The sequence below is a fragment of the Trachypithecus francoisi genome, unplaced genomic scaffold (genome assembly GCF_009764315.1).
Source record: "Trachypithecus francoisi isolate TF-2019V2 unplaced genomic scaffold, Tfra_2.0 Lachesis_group6, whole genome shotgun sequence".
Lineage (NCBI taxonomy): Eukaryota > Metazoa > Chordata > Mammalia > Primates > Cercopithecidae > Trachypithecus > Trachypithecus francoisi.
In genome coordinates this window covers 115,148,211-115,170,442 of record NW_022681471.1, presented here as the reverse complement: position 1 = coordinate 115,170,442, position 22,232 = coordinate 115,148,211, and the positions used below count along the sequence as shown (strand labels likewise).

The window sequence follows — 22,232 nt, the reverse complement described above, 5'->3', positions numbered from 1 at the left end:
AACGAAGACACGACTGGCAGGAAGGAGCACAAGTCCACGTGGGGGCAAAGTAAAAGCACAGCTTTGGAGGTGTGGGGAGCCGTGTGATGGGTGAATGTCAGAGAGCTTTGCACACTCGTGTCTGGAGGAAAGCAAGGGGTAAGAGGCAGGTAGTGGCCAGTTCATGGCAGGCCTTGAAGGCCTGTTGACAGGTTTGGGTGGATCCAGTGGGCAGAGGAGTCACTGGCTTGTGAAAGAACAGGAGAACAATCACATCTATTTGGGAAAGGTCATTGTGGACCCAGTGTGGACAGGGGACAAACTCTAGGATACCTAGAGCAGGGAGCTCAGTTGGGATATGACAGATGCAGTCCAGATCAGAAGCAATGGGGGCTGGAGCTGAGGAAGGACTGGAAGGGAAGGGAGAGAACAGAGGTGCCAATGTGACAGCTGATGAAGACTGGACCTGACAACCACTGGGAGGAAGAAGGAAAGGAAAGAGCTGAGAGTGGCACTGAGACTTCTCACTTGGGTGCGTGAGGAGAGGGGAATGCAGAGCTCATGAAAGAGAAAGGAAGTTTGGGAAAAAATACTAAGTTCTGCTTTGGAAATGCTGGATTTGAGATGTATATGGCACACACTCAAATGAAAACTTATTGCAAATGGAAATACAATCTCTAGGTTCTAGACCAGTGCTATCCAACAGAACCTTCTGTTGAGTAGGAAAACAGTCTATAGATTCGTGCTGCCCAATGTGGTGTGGATCCACATCTACTCAGATGCAGCTCTTGAGCACAGAAATGTGGTGGGTGTGGCTGGGGAAATGAATTTTACTGAATGTATATTTTGGTGGCCACATGTGCCTAGAGGCTCTGATAGTGGACAATGCAGCCCTAGACAGAGCTTGGGCCACAGGCATAGTTTTTAGGAGTCATCAGTACACATGTGTTATTAGTGCCTCCCTTGTTCCAGAAAGTATGGAAGGTTTAGAAAGCAAGCTGCAGTTAACTTCAGAAACAGGCAATAATACAAGACAAAGGGAAAATGAAGGTGGGAAGTGAGACAAGAATAGAGTTGGTTTAGCACAACAAAGGCTCAACAGAAAGCTGTTGTATAAAATGTGGGCCCTAAATCTTTTGATGCCAGAGGAAACTGGCAGGATGGCAGGGACACTGGCAGTACAGGAGGGAGCAGTGCTGCTTGGGAGGGCTTGTTGGGAGAGAAGCTGGTCCAGGACTAAGGGCTGAGAGCCCAGGCAACATTTAAGGGGATGAAGGGCAGACAGAGAAGGCTATGAAGGAGACGCCAGAGAAGCAAGGACAAGTTTGACAAAGCCAAAGACAACCAAGAAACTGATTAGCGGTTAGGCAATGAGGAGGAGTGGTAGGTGTGAGGTTTGAAGACCGAATGTGAGTTGAGAAAATAAAGACAGAAAGTTCAATCAAGTCTTTCAGGAGCTGGGCTGTGAAGAAAATGGGAGAGACAGAGGTTGGTAGCTGGAAAGTAAAGAACATCACCTTCTTCAGTACACGGTTACAATCATGTTACTCACCAGCTCAGAGCCTACATGGCATCTCCACGGCCTGCAATTATCAAGGCCTGTCACCTGAGGTCCTGTGATTCACCTTTATCTCTTGCGACCTCCCTTCACACACCTTAAGGCCCACCCAGACCAGCCCAAGCATGCCACTCGACAAAACAAACAAACAAACAAAACACGTCTGTATTGACCAAAAGGTTGGAAACAGGAAACAATCAAAGAAGTCCCAAATTTCAAGAAGGGACTGTCCAGACCTACCCCACTACCCCTTTAAAAAAACAGATCAGCAAACCTGTAATCAGAGACCACAAAGACTTACCAAGGTCACTAAAGGATCAATAACATTCTATTATTTATTACTCTAAATTCAGTGCTGGCCTTGAAGTGCTACAGCATTGCCTGCTTCCTGTCATGTTAATTCTCTAAACCGTATTGGATTTTACTCTGTGATGAGCCTAACAGCTTCCTTTATCAATTTAATGATAAAATCGACCTTGTCCTTCAACATGCTTTCCTCTCTAAATAAAAAGATCAGAAAAGGAAGGGCTGTCTGTATTGTGACAAAGTACCCTTGTACTAATATCACAGGGTTCTCAAACCCTGGCAAGCTACTAAAACAGAACAGGGCTGGGTCCATGTATTTTTACTGCATTCCCCAGATGATTCTGATGCTCTTCAAGTTGTAGGGACCACAACAATGATGTCTTTTGTCTTGCTCCAGATGGGATTCCCCATACCTCACTGTTCTTAAGACTATGAGGTTGCCCCTCCACGCAACCCTATGCCTAGGGGACACTGCTCAACCCTCTGTCTCTCACTTTGGGGTGTGAGTTAGGATAATCTGATGGAGGAAACAATTTGGAAATCAGAAGCAAGACCAAAACCAGAATCTTGAACCTCTTGTCTTCCCAGGGAGAATCTCATTTTATAAACAAAGTTCAGACTTCCCCGATAGCTCTAGGAGGCCTGCACGGGCCCAGAGTCCAAAAGGAGAATGGGAAGATGCCTGTGCCACTTAGATCCAAGAGCTATGAGTTTCTAGGTCCTCCAAAAAGAACAAAGTTCCACTGTTATTAATAATACATCTAACATAAGACTCAGTCTCCCGAGCACCTTCCATGTAGTTCAGACATTCTAGGTTCCCATACTTCTGCATACTTCTCTTCAAGTTTTATCAATACCAATGCTGTAAAAAGAAAGGCAAGCCACTCTTTCCAACACAACATTTACATGAGATCATGCCGAAACTCTGAGCACTAGCATACCTATCTTGTTCTTCCTTCTCTAGTCGTTCTTGCTCCTCCTGTTCCTTCTGCAGCCGGGCCTGTCTTCTCTTTTCAGCCAAGATCTTCGCAGCCTCTCCTGCATCAGTGGTGCCTGCTGTGGACTTCCCCAAGGCTGCACCAGAGGAGAGGCATCAAGAGGAAAAGATCAAGGGAAACGAACATAATGAGTCCACTCACACAGCAGCTGCTAGTTGGAAGTGAAAAAAAATCCAACCCAGTGTGGTGATGGGAAATGCTGCCCAGACTAGCACAATCAACCACCAAGCAAGAGAAGTTGTCATGGGTTGGCTGTAACCCTGGACGCATTTTACAGTGGAAGACAATGGAAATGTGAGGAGGAAAGACAAGGTCACTAGCAAGTGCCACAGCAGCACCATCTGGGTGAACTCACTGCATCGTAGAAGCCTGAAAGACTAAAGGAAGATCTTCTCTTGTGTGAGGTGCAGATGCAGGCTGGATGCAGCCTGTCTTACTCAGCATCCACGCGAGCTTCCACAGCCATGAGTGGAGTCAGCCCCTAGGTCTTCTCCAGGGGACCCTCAGAAGACTGAAGGAAAGAACTCAGGAGCAACGTGCAAACCTGAGAAAGCTGCACGAGGGGATGAATTTGTTCCCAGGAAAAAATCCCTCTTCCTCCCCAAAACATGAGAGAATGGCATGTAGATTGGGTCTGAGGAGAACCGTCTTGGGAAAGCCAAGGCACAGTGGCAGCATCTACCTGCGCTGTTTTCGGCTTTCCCTCCTGTGGCAGCAGCGTGCTTCTCACTGGCATGCTTGTCCACTACATGCTTCTCTAGGGCTTCCTCTCCTTGCGGGCCAGCAGCCTGCTGAGCCCAGGTACCTTCCCTTTCCTTATTGCTCTTCTCTTTCTCTGCTTTCTTCTTGGGCATCTCTTGGCCAGAAAGGGCAGGTAAGCGGTACTTCACAGGAGACCCTGGGTAGGAGGTTTCGTTGTCTTTGGAGACTGTGGATAAGCTTTAGCAGCTGTCCTGGAAAACCAAAAATATGCCAAAGGACGTTACTGGGCCTGAACACAGAGCTCTCTGTTCCTAAGACACCTAGTTCCGAAAAGCTGAACAATTTCATCCTTCCAGAGGAAGAAAAGTAGGGCTTAGCACACACTCAAAAGTCACTAAAGTGCTCTCAGCCCAACAGGAATATGTGGTCTCTCTAAGATGGCCCTGGTGGAAAGGGAATTATTTTAAGAAGCCTAACTGATGATGCCATGTCCTAATCTCACTTAGGTTTCATGACAATGCAAAGAAGGAGTATTAGGCACTTTCCTACTCCCTCTTTTTAGGTGAACATCAGGGTTGAATCTGGTTTCAGCATATGGCAATGAACACGCTGGCTCCTTTTAAAACAATTGTGACAAAACATAAAACATCAAATTTACCATTTTAACCATTTTTAAGTGTACAGTTCAGTGGCATTCAAGTCTCCATTCCCCCTCCCCTCAGCCCCCGGCAACCACCCTTCCACTACCTGTCTCTGTGAATGTGCCTCTTCCAAATAACTCGTATAAATGGAATAATACAGTATTTGTCCTTTTATGTCTGGCTTATTTCACTTAGCAAGTCTTCAAGGTTCCCCATTCTCTTTAAATGCTGAGGAACACAGCCAACATATGGGCATGGGGCTATTTTTTGGAGGGTCTCAGGTTTAAAAAATCTCTCTTCTCCCACTGGGCAGATGCAAAAGGTGAGGACGAGCCACTTGGTTAAAACACAGGGCTTGTCATGTGTCTGCTGGGAAAGGGTCCATTACAGGTATGCCAGCCTAGGCTTGGCTCCTGGTGAGTGCTGCTTGTTCAGGACACAGGTAACAGCTTAGCTTGAGATGCCCAGTTTCCCTAGAGGTTTGAACAGGGATATGGGCATTTGTACAGAGTTCCTCTAGGAAGGATATAAAGTAATGTATACAGAAATTACAAGTCATCACCCTCAATACTCAGCAGGTTGAACCATGAATTGCTAACATCTGACTTTTTTATCTATAAAAACAGCAATAAAAATGGCAAATCACCCTAATATTCAAAGACAATTTTTCACCAGAGGCTTAGAGTTACCTAATCAGTCCTGGTAGTAAGGGGAAATATGATCAGATCAATATTAAACTTGGTCTTGAAGGGGAAAAGAATCCTCAAGTGGCATGTGGACTGGGTGAGGTGCAGAACAACTTTCCATATGTTTTCATGTCAAAGGGCCAGCTCCTGGTGTCCAGGAGAACACCTTCCTCCTTTTTGTCAGTGCCAGGCAGAGGGCCAAATAAAGGTGGGAAACAAACAGGTGATCATTTGATACAATGAATACATCTTAACATGATGTGAATTTCTAAAATCCAGTTGTTTCAGTATCAACCATTTCATTGATGTAAAAGCAGCCTACATCACATATCCACCACAGGCTGTCCACCCCTCCCATGGCTGTCTGTCTTCTCAGCTGGACAACTCTAACCCCAAACACAATCCTTTCATATTGGCCAAAGTGGCTTCCCTGTGTCCTCATGCCATGAGGCCTGGAGCAGCTCAGAACTCCCAAGACACCTTGTTTTTGTGGATGGTGCTTTGACTCTCTGCAGACTATTCTCCCCTCTGGCCTTGGGCTCAGGCCCCATACTTGGGTTCTCCTAAGGGATGCGGTTTTTCAGAGTGCTTAGCTATCAGGTGGTTTTTTCCAGGTATACTACAGAACGCTGGTCTTCTATTTTTTCCTAGACTCTTACCAAGGAAAAGCCATGCACAGAATCCCCCTGACCCGCCATACACATAGGCACGCATAGCAGGCTTCCTCAACCTGGCATCACTGACATTTGGGGCTGGATAGTGCTTTTTTGTGGGGTTGTCCTGGGCACTGTGGAATGTTTAGCAGCATCCCTGGCCTCCGTTCACTAGATGCCAGCAGCATTCTGCTTCCCACCCAGGTTGTGACAACCAAAAATGTACTCAGACATTGCTGAATGTCCCCTTAGGGACAAGATCTCCCTCAACTGAGAATCCCTGAGACATGGGGTAAGGCGGGGAGGGAGAGAAAGAGAAAGAAAGAGAGGGAAAGAGAGACAGACAGACAGACAGAGACAGAGACAGACGCACACACACTCTGTCTGTACCCAGTAGGTAAGAGTGGAGCTGTTCTGCTTGGAGGGGTAGTGTCCAATCCCCATGGTGACCTTGAGGCTCCTGAGAGCCTTGGCTCAAGAGGTAATGTGTGAGTGCCTCTACAATTCAGCACATGAGTCTTCATGTGTTCTGACACAGTCAGACCAGGTCTTTCCCCTGACCATTTGGAGCTCAGACTTCCATTCACACTCTCTGCTGTTGTGTCCATGTTTACTGAGTGCTGTCTAGACGCCAGCCGCAAGGCTGCTAAATGTCTACAGACACATATTTGTGTACATATGTGTGTAAATGGTATGACACAGGTACTATTATCATGGCCACTTTACAGATGAGAAAACTAGGCTTAGAGAGGTGAGATGGCTTCCCACAGTGAACAGGCCAGACAGCCTTCTTACAGCTCTGCTCCACTTCCTGTGTTGCCATGGCAGCTAAGTCTGAGTTTGGGGTCACCAAGACCCCAAGATGATTTTTTTTTTTTTTTTTTTTTTTTTGAGGTGGAGTCTCGCTCTGTCGCCCGGGCTGGAGTGCAGTGGCCAGATCTCAGCTCACTGCAAGCTCCGCCTCCGGGTTCACGCCATTCTCCTGCCTCAGCCTCCCGAGTAGCTGGGACTATAGGCGCCCGCCATCTCGCCCGGCTAGTTTTTTTGTATTTTTTAGTAGAGACGGGGTTTCACCATGTTAGCCAGGATGGTCTCGATCTGCTGACCTCGTGATCCGCCCGTCTCGGCCTCCCAAAGTGCTGGGATTACAGGCTTGAGCCACCGCGCCCGGCCTCCAAGATGATCTTTCTAGAGCTGGCACAGAGTAAGCACTCAATAGCTGTTAGGTATTGGTGTTGATCAATTAGATGATAAACTAAAAATCCAAATAATCCTCACAGATAAGAATGAACTAAAATCAGGAAGATGAACTATAATAACAGGGGAGCCCATATCCTGCTTGCTCACACTGACAGTGCTCCACTGACCATGGTTTTGTAATGAGTTACACAATGTGTACTAACTATATGCATTAGTTGAGCCTGAATTTAGGCTCAACTAATCTGTATAAAGATACAGCAGGTGGTCTTTTGCTTGGTCACGCCTTCCTTTCATGCTGTTATCTAAGGTGAGTGGCGTCCACAGTACAGCTGTATACCTACCACCCAACCACCACGAGGGTGTCTCGAGAGATTTGGTCTAGTGCCTTACCAAGATCAAAGCACATTACCTCCCCACTGGATGGTCATGTGAATGGTATGTGTCCTTTGATCCAACAACAGTACAGGGGCAGGGAGTGGATCTGAAACTTGGCAATAGAAGCTGTAGGAAAGAATACTATCTCATGGTAGATGATAACAGATGGAAACCCTTTCTCATCCCATAAGCATTCCTACCTTGACCAGTTGAGGAGGACTTTCTGGCACTGGAAGGCCTGGCAAATCCCGCCTGATCTTCTTGCTTGCCCTCACCCTCCTCCCCATGGAATGAGGTATGATTTCTCTGATTGGTGAGAATAAGCAAAGGTGCTGGGTGTGCACAATCCTGCCTGCTCTTGTTCTCTCCCTGGAACTTGCCTGCGAGCCCACACTCTGGGCTTCTCTAAGCAGTATAGAAAGAGGTGGGTTCTGCCTCAGGGGTCCCTGAAGCGGCACTTCTGCCCATGAATGGGTAGGTAGACAAGGAGCCTTCCTGCAGACATGACTCCGACCATGAGGGTCTCCAGGGCTGGACTGGGGGGAGTGGGTGGGAGGCCTAAACTGGCTGCAGCCTCAGCAGCCATAGCCAGCATCTGAGTTCCAATACGACCTCTGCGTCTGCTTAAATGGCTCACACACTCAGTCAGTGTGGTAGGAGCCTGTCGCCTATGTCAGACCCATCTAAGTAAATGGAAATGCAGGCCAAGATCCTAATCCTAGGGAGAAAAGGCCAGGGCGGCCTAGGTGGGGGAGGTTCTGACAGCCTCAAGCTGGCATAGCCCTGAACAGCCTTTCTTGTTTTCAAAGAATGGTCGCATGTAGGTTCAGTTCATGCCACAGACTGCGAGGTTCCATTCTAAATAAAACTGGACCAATTACCCATGAGCACACATTTAAAAATAACTTCTACCTGAGAAGTAAGGGTGGATTATTTGGATAAAACTCATTAAGAAGTCAGTTTACAGTCCCCTACCCCAGCCCCTGCCCAATAAACAGAGTAAGTTAGAAAACACACACACACACACTCATATGCACACACAAACATGACCTTCAAATCAGAGAAGTGTGGGCAAGTCAGATTTTACTTTTTTACAGTGAGTGACCAAAATACAGAATTTTAAAAAAAAGAAGTTCCCAATGTTATCTACAATCTGTCAAGTTTCCTGCTCATCCTGCCTTGCCACTTGCTTACATGGACTTTGTACCCTGCCAGCTGCCCTGCAAAAGTGCTAAGCACAGGTATCTGGAAGAAACTAAACCACAAGGCTGGTATGTCAAGACTCCTCGGCTCTCTGGTCAGCCCTGCTCACATTGCTGCAAGCCAAAGAAAGTCTGGCAAGCTATTTTTCAATTTCCTGGAAATAGGTATCTTGGCTGATGAAAGAAACATGAATTAATTAGGGGAACTCACTGTGCTTGTATGGAGGTTTATTTTGAAGTATCTTCTCATCTATTTAACAAGGGTCTATTTGATTGCCACGTAATCCAGTGAAGTAGGTAGGAAATTACTATTAACCATATTTTAGAGAAGAAAACCAAAGTCCTAAGAGTTTAAACAACCTTTCCCAAAGAAATGCAAACAGACAAGAGTGCCACGGCTGGCACTCAAGGCATTTGTTCTTTGTCTCACTTTTTTAGCTCTTCCACTTTAATTTTTTAAGGTCCAATAAAAATATAACAAAGAGGATTCACAAGGTGTGTTTAGGATGGTAAACTAGGCCTTCCAGGAACATAAGGCAGGGTGATATAACTTTTTAGGTTCCATGACTGGTAGAAAATACAAACAAACACCTCTGTAAACAGAGTGGCAAGAATAACTCTCTGGAGAGGGTTGTCATGCTTCTGAATGTGAGTTGACTGCAAAGTGGAACTACCAAAGGACTTTTTTCCTCCAATCTTGGAACCTAGTTCCATGTTCTCTAAAACCACTTGACTCCATGCAGTGAGTGAACACAGCCCAATCACTGCATAGGAGGGGTCTCGGCTTCATCAGCACAGCTCAGCTAACATTCAGAAAAGTTTGTTACTTCCCAGATAAGAAAGAGCAGCAGTTTTACACTGGAGAAACCTGGGAACACCACCTTAATCCAGTAATCAAAGTTAACATCACCAGTAATTAAACAAACTGACATCATAGCCTCCTGATATGAGGTACTGAGAAGGACCCAATACCTGTGCCACGAGATTCTTGCCCAAAGAACACAACCTGAATGTGATGAGAGGAAACGTCAGGCCTATCCAAACTGAAGGACAATCCTCAAGACGACTAGCCTATATTCTTTAAAAATGTCACGGTTGGCCTGGCACAGTGGCTCACGCTTGTAATCCCAGCACTTTGGGAGGCTGAGGTGGGTGGATCACGAGGTCAGGAGATCGAGACCATCCTGGCTAACACGGTGAAACCCCGTACCTACTAAAAATACAAAAAATTAGCCAGATGTGGTGGCACGCGCCTGTAGTCCCAGCCACTCGGGAGGCTGAGGCAGGAGAATCACTTGAACCCGGGAGGCGGAGTGAGCCGAGATTGCACCACTGCACTCTAGCCTTGGTCACAGAGGGAGACACTGTCTCAAAAAATAAAATAAAATAATGTCAAGGTCAGGAAAAAAAATGGCTGAGGAACTGTTTCAGTTGAAAGGAGACTAAGAAGATGAGACAATTAAATGCAATGTGGGATCCTGGGTTGGACCCCGGACCAGGAAAAAAAAAGGGATATAAAAAATTCTATTAGGCCAGACCTGGTGGCTCATGCCTGTAATCCCAGGAGTTTGGGAGGTCGAGGCAGGCAGATCACTTGAGGTCAGGAGTTTGAGACCAGCCTGGCCAACACGGTAAAACCCCATCTCTACTAAAAATATAAAAATTAGCCAGGTGTGGTGGTGTGCCCCTGTAATCCCAGCTACTCGAGAGGCTGAGGCAGGAGAATCACTTGAACCTGGGAGGCAGAGGTTGCAGTGAGCTGAGATCACATCACGGCACTCCAGCATGGGCCACACAGTGAGAGTCTGTCTCAAAAAAACCCAGAATCTTATTGGGACACTGGTAAAAGTTGCACATACATTAGAAATTAAGTAACAGTACCAAGTTAAACTTTCTGATTTCCATAACAATGGAAAATAATGTCTTCGTTCTTAGGGGCAAAGGGGCATGATGTCTGCAGGTTACTCTCAAATGGTTCTGGAAGAAATCTGTGTATGTGTGCCTGTGTGTGCATCTATGGAGGATGAATGTGAGAGACTGTGCAAGACTGAGTGAGGGTGACAGGGGATGGGAAGGATGACAGTAATGTGGCTACACATTAATACAGGATAAAAGGTGTGGAAGAAAGTTCTTTGTTCTAGTCTTGTGAATCTTTGGCAAGGCTGAAATCATTTCGAAATTTAAAAGTTGAAAAACTGGTCTAAACTCAAATAATCCTCTGATAAGACTCAAAATACAGGAGTGAGTGAGTACACAGGTATGGTTGCAAGGAGGGATATCACTTGACATTTTCATTACCCTCTTCAGGAAGAATTTCAGATAAGAATGTAAAAGCCTACTGGAGAATGATGTGCTGGCAAAAACAGCAGTTAAATCGCCCTTGTGGGAGCCTAGCCTGCTGTAGATGCTTATCTGTGGGAGAGGATAACCACGCCACACATCTCCCAGAGCAGCTTATGGGAAGGGCACCCAGCCAGGATCCATTAAATGTCCTCAGCCACCAAATGGATAGCCTGGGTCTGGGAGGGAGCCTTCCATGGGTCTGTGATTTGGAGTAAAGTGGGAGGTACTTATTTTGGGCCATCCAGACACCTTTATCTAATGTTTTCCCTCATATGGAATATGTTTTGTTTTCAATACATGATAAAATGAAATTAAACTAGGTGCCTGAAACAAAACTGATCTCAGCTATGATCTACCTCTGGAAGTGATTATCTTTGGCACACTGAATTTTCCAAAGATGGCCACAATAATATCTCCCATCCCACATGATCTTACCTTTTGAGTTTATCTCTTCATCCCATTGAATCTAGGTTGGCCCGACTGCTTTGACCTATCAATACAGCAGACAAGTAAGACTGTGCCAATTCAGGGCATAGTCCTTCACTGGCCCGACAGCTTCTGCTTCCTGCCCCAAAAGATGCTCAATCTTGGGGCCATTTCTTGTTGGAACCCAGTCACTGTGAGAAGCCTAAGCCATGCAGAGAAGCCATAGTAGGCACTCTGGTTTGACAGCCTCAGCTGAGCTCCCAGCCAACAGCCATCATCAACTGACAAGCGGGAAAATGGTCTATCTTGAACCTTCAGCTCAGCTGAGCTCTAGGTAACTGCAGCTCCAGTCAACAATGGACTGCAATGGCATGGAAGACCCTGGGTAACCCAAGTCAACTCACAGAGCAACTGCACAAAAGATCCAAAGAGAGAAACTCCCAGTAAGCCCAAGTCACAGAACTGTGAAAATGAATAACAAATTACTGTTTAAGCAACTCAATTTTGGGGGCTTTGTAACAGCAGCAATAGATGGCTGAAATATTACCTATCATAATGACCAAACTGACTTAGAATATATTTCTAAGAATATAAAACCATTAGAGAATATTTCACGCTGAAGACCTGGAAGTACAGGCAGCATCAACACTCAGAGGCAGAGACAGGCTGGACAAATCCACTTGGCCACACTGGATTTCTTTTCTTGAGGTTACAGGAACAAAGCTATGCTCCATCTATGTCTTTCAGAGCGTTGTTGAATCTAGTTTCCTAAAACCCATGCAAGTACCCAATGATGAAAATAATAAAAATAAACTTGAACGCTTAAAAGAGCAATGCTATTAACATGCACAGCCACCCAACAGTGGCTTAATTTATCTGAGATCAGGCAGGAGAACAATGCACTGTCAGAGCTTAGGAGGTCACAGGAAAAGAGATCATTAATCACACGACCTGCCTGGGATTCTGGATGGGGGAGTTCAAAGGGCTAATTGAGCCCCTTTTCAAAGCCACATCATTTCCAGTGTGTTTTAAAATCACACACTTGGTCTGCACAGAAGGAATGTCAAAAATACCAGTTTTGGTGGGGGTTTGTTTTGTGTGTGGCACCATTCTAAAAATCAAGTAAGTCTTTTTTATTATGTTTTTCCAACATTGAGTATGCAAGAGAATATTTACAAAACATGTAAGGTATAAAGAATGATATAAATGGCCGGGCACGGTGGTTCACGCCTGTAATCACAGCACTTTGGAAGGTCAAGGCAGGTGGATCACTTGAGGTCAGGAGTTCAAAACCAGCCTGGCCAATATAGTGAAACCCCGTCTCTACTAAATATACAAAAATTAGCCAGACGTCATGGTGTGTGCCTATAATCCCGGCTACTTGGGAGGCTGAGGCAGGAAAATTTCTTGAACCTGCGAGGCAAAGGTTGCTGTGAGCAGAGACTGTGCCACTGTACTCCAGCCTGGGCGACACAGTGAGACCCTGTCTCCAAAAATAAAAATAAAAAATAAAAAGAATGATACAACTGGCCATGCGCAGTGGCTCGCGCCTGTAACCCCAGCACTCTGGGAGGCAGAGGCAGGCGGGTCGTTTGAGCTCAGAAGTGAGCAAAGGACAAAGTCCTCGAGCAGGTCTGGTCTCAGCATTTTCCCTATCTGCCAGGCAACCCTACCCTGGCCCTCCACCTTCTCCTTCCCTTCTTACTTGCATCCCATACCACTGCTATGTCTGAATGTTTGTGTCTCCTCAAAATATGTAAGTTGAAACCCTAACCCCATGGTGGTGGCATTAGGAGGTGGGGCCTTTGGCAGGTGATTAGGTCATGAAGGTGGAACCCTCCTGAATGGCATTAGTGCCCTTATAAAAGAGACCCCAGAGAGCTCCCTTGCTCCCCTTCCATTATGTGAGGACACATTGAGAAGATGGTTGTTCATGAATCAAGAAATGGGCCCGCACGAGAACACGAATCTGGCCATACCTTGATCATGGACTTTCTAGCCTCCGGAACTGTGAGGAATACATTTCTGCTGTTTATAAGCCACTCAGTTTAGCAGCCAAACAGACTGACACACACACATACTGAGCACCTACTGTGCAACAATAAATCAAGACAGTTTCCAACCACATAGTAGTCTAGCAGGAGATTGCTAAGTATAAAACATTAACACCAAGCAACGAGGCATAGACCAACCCCGCCTATGCCCTAGTTTCATGTACGGCTCTGCTATAATGTCACCTTCTCAGAGAATCCTTTCCTGACTACCTTATCCAGCTACTCCCTTCTACCACTCTGTCATCTGAACTGGTTTAATTTTTTTTCACAGTGCTTATCGCCACCTGATCTTATCCATGCTGTTCACTGTCACATAAGCTCCAGGAGGGCAGGGACTTTTGCATCCTCAGCCCTTAGAAGAGGGCTGGATGTTAAGTGAGTGAGTGAGACAGCACTGCACACAATGCTCTGTAAACACAGAGAAGGGGGTGAATTCAGCTTTGGCTGGCTCTGGAGAGGATGATGACTGAGCAGAGTCCTGAGCAGATGGTAGCTCTTTGGATTAGGCCTGTACTGTGCTCAACTGTGTACAAGGCTCCCCCCACCTTGCTGGAGGTTCCTTGAAATAGGGACTCTTCTCACTCATTTGGAGATTCTCTGAGACACTGGGCATAGTGACCTGCATTCATTCATTCCACAAATATTTAATGTACCTACTAGTGTTCTAGACAGAGTGGAAATTAAATTTTTTTCTCTAAATTAAACTGCATAAAAAGTCTGGAATTTTAACCAAGTCTCTTTGATCAGGGACAGCTTTTACAAAACTCAGATGATGTGTCCTTTAAAATAGTTGGCCTGGCGTGGTGGCTCACACCTGTAATCTCAGCACTTTGGGAGGCTGAGGCACGGGGATCACAAGGTCAGGAGATCGAGACCATCCTGGCTAACATGGTGAAAACCCATCTCCACTAAAAAAAAAAAAAAAAAACCAAACACAAAAAATTAGGTGGGTGTGGTGGCATGCACCTGTAGTCCCAGCTACTCGGGAGGCTGAGGCAGGAGAATTGCTTGAACCCGGGAGGCAGAGGTTGCAGTGAGCCGAGATCATGCCATTGCACTCCAGCTTGGGCAACAGAGTGAGACTCCGTCTCAAAATATATATATATATATATATGTGTGTGTGTGGTGTGTGTGTGTGTACGTGTGTGTGTGTGTGTATAAAATAGTTCTAGAAACACAATCTTTTTCAACATTTTCGACTTCACATTATTCTAAGTGAACAAATGCAGAAACAGAAAACCAGACACGATATTCTCACTTAATATTGGGAGCTAAACAATGAGTACACTTGCACGTGAAGAAGGGAACAACAGATATTGGGGCCTACTTGAGGGTGGAGTGTGGGAGGAGGGTGAGAATAAAAAAACTACCCATTGGGTACTATGCTTATTACCTGGGTGGCAAAATAATATGTACACCAAAACCCTGTGACATGCAATTTACTTTATTTTTTATTTTTTGAGATGGAGTCTTGCACTATTGTCTGGGCTGGAGTGCAGTGGTGCGATCTCAGCTCACTGCAACCTCCACCTCCTGGGTTCAAGCGATTCTCCTGCCTCAGCCTCCCGAGTAGCTGGGATTACAGGTGCGGGCCACCACGCCTGGCTAATGTTTTGTATTTTTCATAGACATGGGGTTTCACTATGTTGGTCGGGCTGGTCTCGAACACCTGACCTTGTGATCCACCCGCTTTAGCCTCCCAAAGTGCTGGGATTATAGGTGTTAGCCACCACGCCTGGCCTATGACACGCAATTCATCTATAGAACAAACCTGCACACGTGCCCCTGAAACTAAAATAAAAGTTTTTTAAAAAAAGATTTTTGGCCAGGCGCAGTGGCTCATGCCTGTAATCCCAGCACTTTGGGAGGCCGAGGGCAGGTGGATCACGAGGTCAGGAATTCGAGACCAGCCTGGCCAACATGGTGAAACCCCATCTCTATGAAAAATACAAAAATTAGCCGGCATGGTGGCGCATGCCTGTAATCCCAGTTACTCGGGAGGCTGAGGCAGGAGAATCACTTGAACCTGGAGGTGGAGGTTGCAGTGAGCTGAGATTGCACCACTGCACTCCAGCCCAGGGGACAGTGTGACACTCCATCTCAAAAAAAAAAAAAAAAAAGGGGGGGGGATTTTCAACTTCAAAGAAACAGCACAGAGTGAGTTGTGATCTTGCTTCTGAGAAGCCAACTCCAGAAACCCCCAAACCACGGAAGAACTCCATCCTTAATATTCTGTTCCTCTAGAACTACTCCTGGTACCAAAATAGCTCTAGAGGGACAGAAGTAATAGGATAGATGTATATATAAAGGGGAGTTTATTAAGGAGTGCTGACTCGCAATCACAAGGTGAAGTCCCACAATGGGCCATCTGTAAGCTGAGGAGCAAGGATGCCAGTCCTTGCCATCTGAACTGCCTATCATGAACTGGGTGCTTTCTGACCTATCTAGCCATAAAGCGGGGTGTGCACAGCAGTATTCCATCATCAAATGGAAGTGGTATATACATGATCGGGCTCAAGCAGGTCCTGAGGGCACAAGTAAATTACATGAAGAAGTGACTCAAATGCCCTGCCACCCTGCCTTCTCTCCCCCAGCCTGCACCAATGGCCTCATGGCAGGGGTGGGGGGGTTCCCTATGATCAGTTGACAGAGGAAGAGAAGACTAGGGCCTGATTTACAGATGGCTGTGGATGATATGCAGGCACCACCTGAAAGTGGACAGCTACGGCACTACAGCCCCTTTCTGGGACATTCCTGAAGGACAGTGGCGAAGGGAAATCTTCCCAGTGGGCACAACACCGAGCACTGCACCTTGTTATGCACTTTACTTGGAAGGAGAAATGGCCAGATATGTGATTATATACTGATTCATGGGCTGTAGGCAATGGTTTAGCTGGATGGTTAGGGACTTGGAAGAAGTATGATTGCAAAATTGATGACAAAGAAATCTGGTGAAGAGGTATGTGGATGGACCTTTCTGAGGGGTCAAAAACTGAGGATATTTGTATCCCATGTGAATGCTCACCAATGGGTGACCTCAGTAGAGAAGGATTTTAATAATCAAGTGGATAGGACGACTCGTTCTATGGACACCACTCAGCCTCTTTCCCCAGCCACCCCTGTCATTGTACAATGGGTCCATGAACAAAGTGGCCATGGTGGCAGGGATGGAGGTTACACACGGGCTCAGCAACACAGACTTCCGCTCACCAAGGCTGACCTAGCTACGGCCACTGCTGAGTGCCCAATTTGCCAGCAGCAGAGACCAATTCTGAGCCCTTGATATGCACCATTCCTCAGTCAACTACTTGGTGGCAGGTTGATTATACTGAACCTCTTCCATCATGGAAAGGGCAGTTTGTACTCACTGGAATAGATACTTACTCTGGATATAGGTTTGTCTATCCTGCACACAATGCTTCTGCCAAGACTACCATCTGTGGACCCACGGAATGCCTTATCCACTGTCATGGTGGATGAAGAAACTACCTTCATTTCCTTTCTTTTTCCTTTATCATGTGACATAAGATTTATTGACATCATATTAGCATTTAAGTGTTAACTTTATGTAATAGCATTTGGGTTGGGGATTGGTGTGCTTCCAGTTGTAGGAAGGATAGGTGTAATTATGACCTTATTATTTGTCTTCATTTGAAGATTATGTATGATCTCAGGAGATGTGTATGGGTTCAAGTTGACAAGAGGTGGACTTGTGATGGTTAATATTGAGTTTCAACCAGATTGGATGGAAGGATGCAAAGTATTGTTCCTGGGTGTGTCTGTGAGGGTGTTGCCAAGGAGATTAACATTTGAGTCAGTGGACTGGAAGAAGCAGACCTACCCTCAACGTGGGTGGGCACCATCTAATCAGCCGCCAGCATGGTTAGGATAAAAGCAGGTGGAGGGGCTCACACTTGTAATCCCAGCATTTTGGGAGGCCGAGGTGGGTGGATCACAAGGTCAGGAGATGGAGACCATCCTGGCCAATATGGTGACACCCTGTTTCTACCAAAATATAAAAAATCAGCTGGGCATGGTGGTGCATGCCTGTAATCTCAGCTACTCGGGAGGCTGAGGCAGGGGAATCGCTTGAACCTGGGAGGCGGAGGAGGAGGCGGAGGTTGCAGTGAGCTGAGATCTCGCCACTCCACTCCGGCCTGGCAACAGAGCAACACTCCATCTCAAAAAAAAAAAGCAGGTGGAAGAGCGCAGAAGGATGATTAGACTGCTTCGTCTTCTGGCCTACTTCTCCCATGCCGGATGCTTCCTGCCCTCAAACATCGGACTCCAAGTTCTTCAGCTTTTGGACTCTTGGATCTTCGACTACAGACTTAAGGCTGCACTGTCAGCTTCCCTGCTTTTGAGGTTCTGGGACTTGGACTGGCTTCCTTGCTCCTCAGCTTGCAGATGGCCTATTGTGGGACTTTACCTTGTGATCGTGCGAGTCAATCCTCCTTAATAAACTCTCCTTTATATATACATCTATCCTATTAGTTCTGTCCCTCTGGAGAACCCTGACTAATACAGGCTGTTTCCCTTTCTTATGGTTTGTGTGTTCACTGGAGTAGCACTTTTAATTTCCTTCAGTAACTTTTCCTTTGCATTCACGACTTGGCTAACTGGTGCTAGAGGCCTAGCCTTCAGTCCATGTCAGCTTTTGATGTGCCTTCCTCACTAAGCTCAATCATTTCTAGCTTTTGATTTAAAGTGAGAGATCTGTGGCTCTTCCTTTCACTTGGACACTAAGAGGCCATTGTTGGGTTATTAACTGGCCTCATTTCAATATTACTGTGTCTCAGAGTGTAGAGAGATCCAAGGAGAGGGAGATGGGGGAATGGCCTGTCAGTGGAGCTGTCAGAACACACACATTAAGTTTGCCATCTTATATGGGTGCAATTCATGGCACCCCAAAACAATTACAACAGTAACATCAAAGATCATTGATCACAGATCACCATGATGGATATAATAACAAAGTCTGGATAATTTGAGAATTACCAGAATGTGACACAGAGACAAGAAGTGAGCACACACTATTGGAAAAATGGCATCGATAGACATGCTCAATGCAGGTTGCCACAAACCTTCAATTTGTAAAACAACAACAACAACAACAACAACAACAAAAACAGTATTTGCGAAGTGCAAAGTACGACAAAATTAGGTATACCTATAATTCTCATTTCTATAGAAGATACCACCATTTATAACAACGATGATGAAACTTGCAAGCCAGTATCCCTGCAGGGACCATGAGTCCAAATTCCAGCAAGAGAGAGGGTGGAACCTGTAAAAGTCTCAGTGTAAACGAGGCTTTTCTTTCTGTTAATGTAAATGTCCAAAATTAACACCAGAGTAATGATGCATGGGTGGAAGCTGAAAAAGGCTCAGAAATAAGACAGAGGGAAATGGATTGTAGAGCCCACACAATAAATTTAAAGAGGTGGTAGGATAACAATACCATAACCAAGATGGACAATACTAGCACAGAAAGGTTGCACGAACTAAAAATAAATAAAGAAAGAAAAGTAGGCTTTTAATTCAGTGATGTGCTACGGAAAGATTTTCCTTATGGAGGACAAACACATCAATGGCAGGTATTAGTAGTGTATCAAAACCATAGTGATCTCTAAAAAAATATTAATAGTAGTGAAAAAGTCTCTGTTAGAAAGCAACACGTTAGAAATTTAAGAGCTGATGTCATCTTTAAATATTTTTGACAAATTTGCAAGTGTTCATTAAATTTGTGTTTTATCCAACATTCTCTGAACTAAACTGATACACTGAATAAGGTTTATATGATTCTCTCCATATAAAAACTTTCCCATTTTCCCAAATTAAATCATATTTCTCTTTCTTTCTCTGTCCTACTAAAGATGGTTTCCACTGTCCTACTGGACTGAGTTATTTACTGAGCCTTGTCAGTTACTGCCAGTAAAATATTTTAATGACTTAAGATGTTGGTGGTCACATAGTTATCGTAAATTTTTCAGTTACATGGTTTCATTGGTGAGTTTACCTAGTTCCTAACAAAAATTAGGCATGGTGGTGTATGGTGCATGAGTACAGAGGTCCCAGCTACTTGGGAGACTGAGGCGGGGGGATCACCTGAGCCCAGGAGTTGGAGGCTATAGTGTGGTGTGATTATGCCTGTGAAGAGTCAGTGCACTCCAGGCCTGGGCAACACAACACAAGACCCCATTTCTTTCTTCTTTCTTTTCCTTTTTTTTTTTTTTTTTTGAGATGGAGTCTGGCTGTGTTGCCCAGGCTGGAGTGCAGGGGTGCGATGTCGGCTCACTGCAAGCTCCGCCTCCCCAGTTCATGCCTTTCTCCTGCCTCAGCCTCCTGAGTAGCTGGGACTACAGGCGCCCGCTACCACACCCGGCTAATTTTTTGTATTTTTAGTAGAGACGGAGTTTCACCATGTTAGCCAGGATGGTCTTGATCTCCTGACCTCGTGATCCGCCCGCCTTGGCCTTCCAAAGTGCTGGGATTACAGGCGTGAGCCACCGCGCCTGGCCAGACCCCATTTCTTTTTTTTTTTTTTTTTTTTTTTTTTTTTTTTTTTTTTGAGGCGGAGTCTCTCTCTGTCGCCCGGACTGGAGTGCAGTGGCCGGATCTCAGCTCACTGCAAGCTCCGCCTCCCGGGTTTACGCCATTCTCCTGCCTCAGCCTCCCGAGTAGCTGGGACTACAGGCGCCCGCCACCTCGCCCAGCTAGTTTTTGTATTTTTAGTAGAGACGGGGTTTCACCGTGTTAGCCAGGATGGTCTCGATCTCCTGACCTCGTGATCCACCCGTCTCGGCCTCCCAAAGTGCTGGGATTACAGGCTTGAGCCACCGCGCCCGGCCCCCCATTTCTTAAAAACACACACATGAGCCACCGCACCCGGCCTATTGTCTCTCTATTAAAGAGAGAGACAACAAGGTGGGGGAGAATGTGAGGAGGAGCCCAAGTCCAATGCAATCACTGAAATCCAAATGCAACTAGAAAAAGAAGAATACCAGAAAATGGAATTCATGGACCTAAAGAGAAAATGCTAAATGCATCATCTTGGTAAATAAAAGCTCTGTTATGCACTGGGGTCCCTTAGCAAAGGATCTTTCACCCAGAAGATACACAGAGAGTCAAGCCAGGTAACTCCAAGGCCAACATTTCTCTCACTTACCTCTGCTGGCTGGCCATGCCTCACGGGGGAGCAGGAGCTGCAACACTGGATGGCACAAAGCCCTAGCAAACAGACTCATGACAGTCAGACTGTCTGGCAAAGGGGAGACATGCTTACTTGGATATCACAGGAGAAGATGGTCTCTTAGGAATGCCTCCAGAAAACTCGCATCTTTTCAGAGGAGACCCAAAGTTCACAATGGGAAGAGAAGTTGCTGTTCGCTGCCCCCGCTTCACCTTCTCCACCTGTAGGGGACACAGGAAAGCTACAGTCCTTGACTGGCACTACTTCCACAGTTATGAGACTAATACCCCAGAAGGAACAATGCACAGCTTTCTTTCAGAGGGATCGATATGAAGCTATAATGCTTCACATGGCAGGCATCTTTGCAGGGAGGCAGGATGAGGTCATCATATTTACATTATCCAGTTAAAAAAAAAATCAGCCTCAAAACGCAAAGATTTCCTTCTCCTTGTTATCTTTCAAAGAGTTAACAACACAATCATATTATGGTCCTAGACATATAGGAACTGAGAGTACAAAGATGTAAAATCACTACAAAAAATTACAAGTGGGTGAAAATGTGGTTATAACATCCAAGACAGTGAGCTGTGGCCCCTGATGGTATACATGGTACAATGGGGTCTGCAACCCCATCTAGTCCTGTAGGTCTTCCCATTACCTCCCCTGGCAAAAGGGAACAGACATCAGTGCCTAGCCTGCAGAAAGTGCTCCACAAAGGTTAGCTCCCTTCTCTCCCTATCACACTTTTCTGTAGCAAGTCCTCATTTGGCCCCCACACTCCATCAATCCCTTTCAACACTAATCCACTGTATAGTAAAATCCAAGAGTCTAAAACATGCACTTCTAAGAGCCACAACAGATTGAAAAGAAAATATGGCATTATAAAATGCAGTAGTTTTAAAATAAGTCCTGACATTATTTGATATTCCTCCCTTCAACAGGTGAGGCTTAATTCCTCTCCCCTTGAGCGTGGGTTGATCTTAGTGACTTACTTAAAGGACACTGCAGCTTTCCGATAGCTTGCCTGGAGGGAAGCCAGCTGTGGCATCATTTGGATACTCAAGCAGCTTTATGGACAGGCCCATGCAGTGAGGAACTGAGGCCTCCTGCCAACAGCCATGAATGAGCCGTCTCAGACGAGGCCCAGCTGTGCTTTCAGATGATGCAGCCCTGGCCAACATCTTGACCACACCTCATGAAAGACCTTGTACCCAGAACCACTAAGTCACTCTGAATTTCTGACCCAAAGAACCCATGAGTTAATAGATATTTGTTACTTTAAGCTGCCAAGGTTCGAGGTGATTTGTTAAGTAGCAATTGATAACTAACAAAAGTAGTATGGCATTGTGTAATTTCTAAATAAACAGACACAATTGGGGGTGCCTGCTCAACATTTAATTTACTGATAGTACCAGTATGCCATCAAAAATGTTTAAGCTTGGCATAGTAACACGTGCCTGTAGTCCCAGCTACTCAGGAGGTTGAGGCAGGAGGATTACTTGAGCCTAGGAATTCAAGGTCAGCCTGGGCAACATAAAAAGACCTCATCTCAAAAGAATATTTAATGATTACTTTGTAGGTAAAAGTTGATGCAGATCCTCAGTTCTAGTTAGGTGCACAGGCAAGACTGACCCAGAATCAGATATCCGTAAAGAGGAAGACAGAGGATATATAGAACATTCCTTCTGACTCCTGTCCTCTGGAGGGCAGGCTGTGACAAGAACATCATTAAGAATTTGCTCCAAGGTACTAAGACTTAAGAGGGTGCAAAAACTTAAGTGATTTTCAAAGGTTGGTTAAAATTTTGAACTAAATCTACCCTTTCCTGCTTTGAGCAGTCCTAGGAGATTGATGGGAACAGAGAGCCCAGGTCAAGCACAGAAGTAATAACACCATCAGACAGAACATGGTTTGTAG

At 45.7% G+C, this 22,232-nt stretch overlaps 1 protein-coding gene across 1 annotated transcript in view; it reads right to left on the bottom strand.

Annotated features, from left to right (window-relative positions):
• The window catches only part of MAP7D2 (MAP7 domain containing 2), a 122,352-nt gene that overhangs the window by 15,994 nt on the left and 84,126 nt on the right, over positions 1 to 22,232 (bottom strand). Inside the window, 4 exon segments of the mRNA XM_033201422.1 lie at positions 2,785 to 2,917; positions 3,524 to 3,748; positions 3,751 to 3,794; positions 20,409 to 20,536. Of these exon segments, the coding sequence (XP_033057313.1) occupies positions 2,785 to 2,917; positions 3,524 to 3,748; positions 3,751 to 3,794; positions 20,409 to 20,536 (530 nt within the window).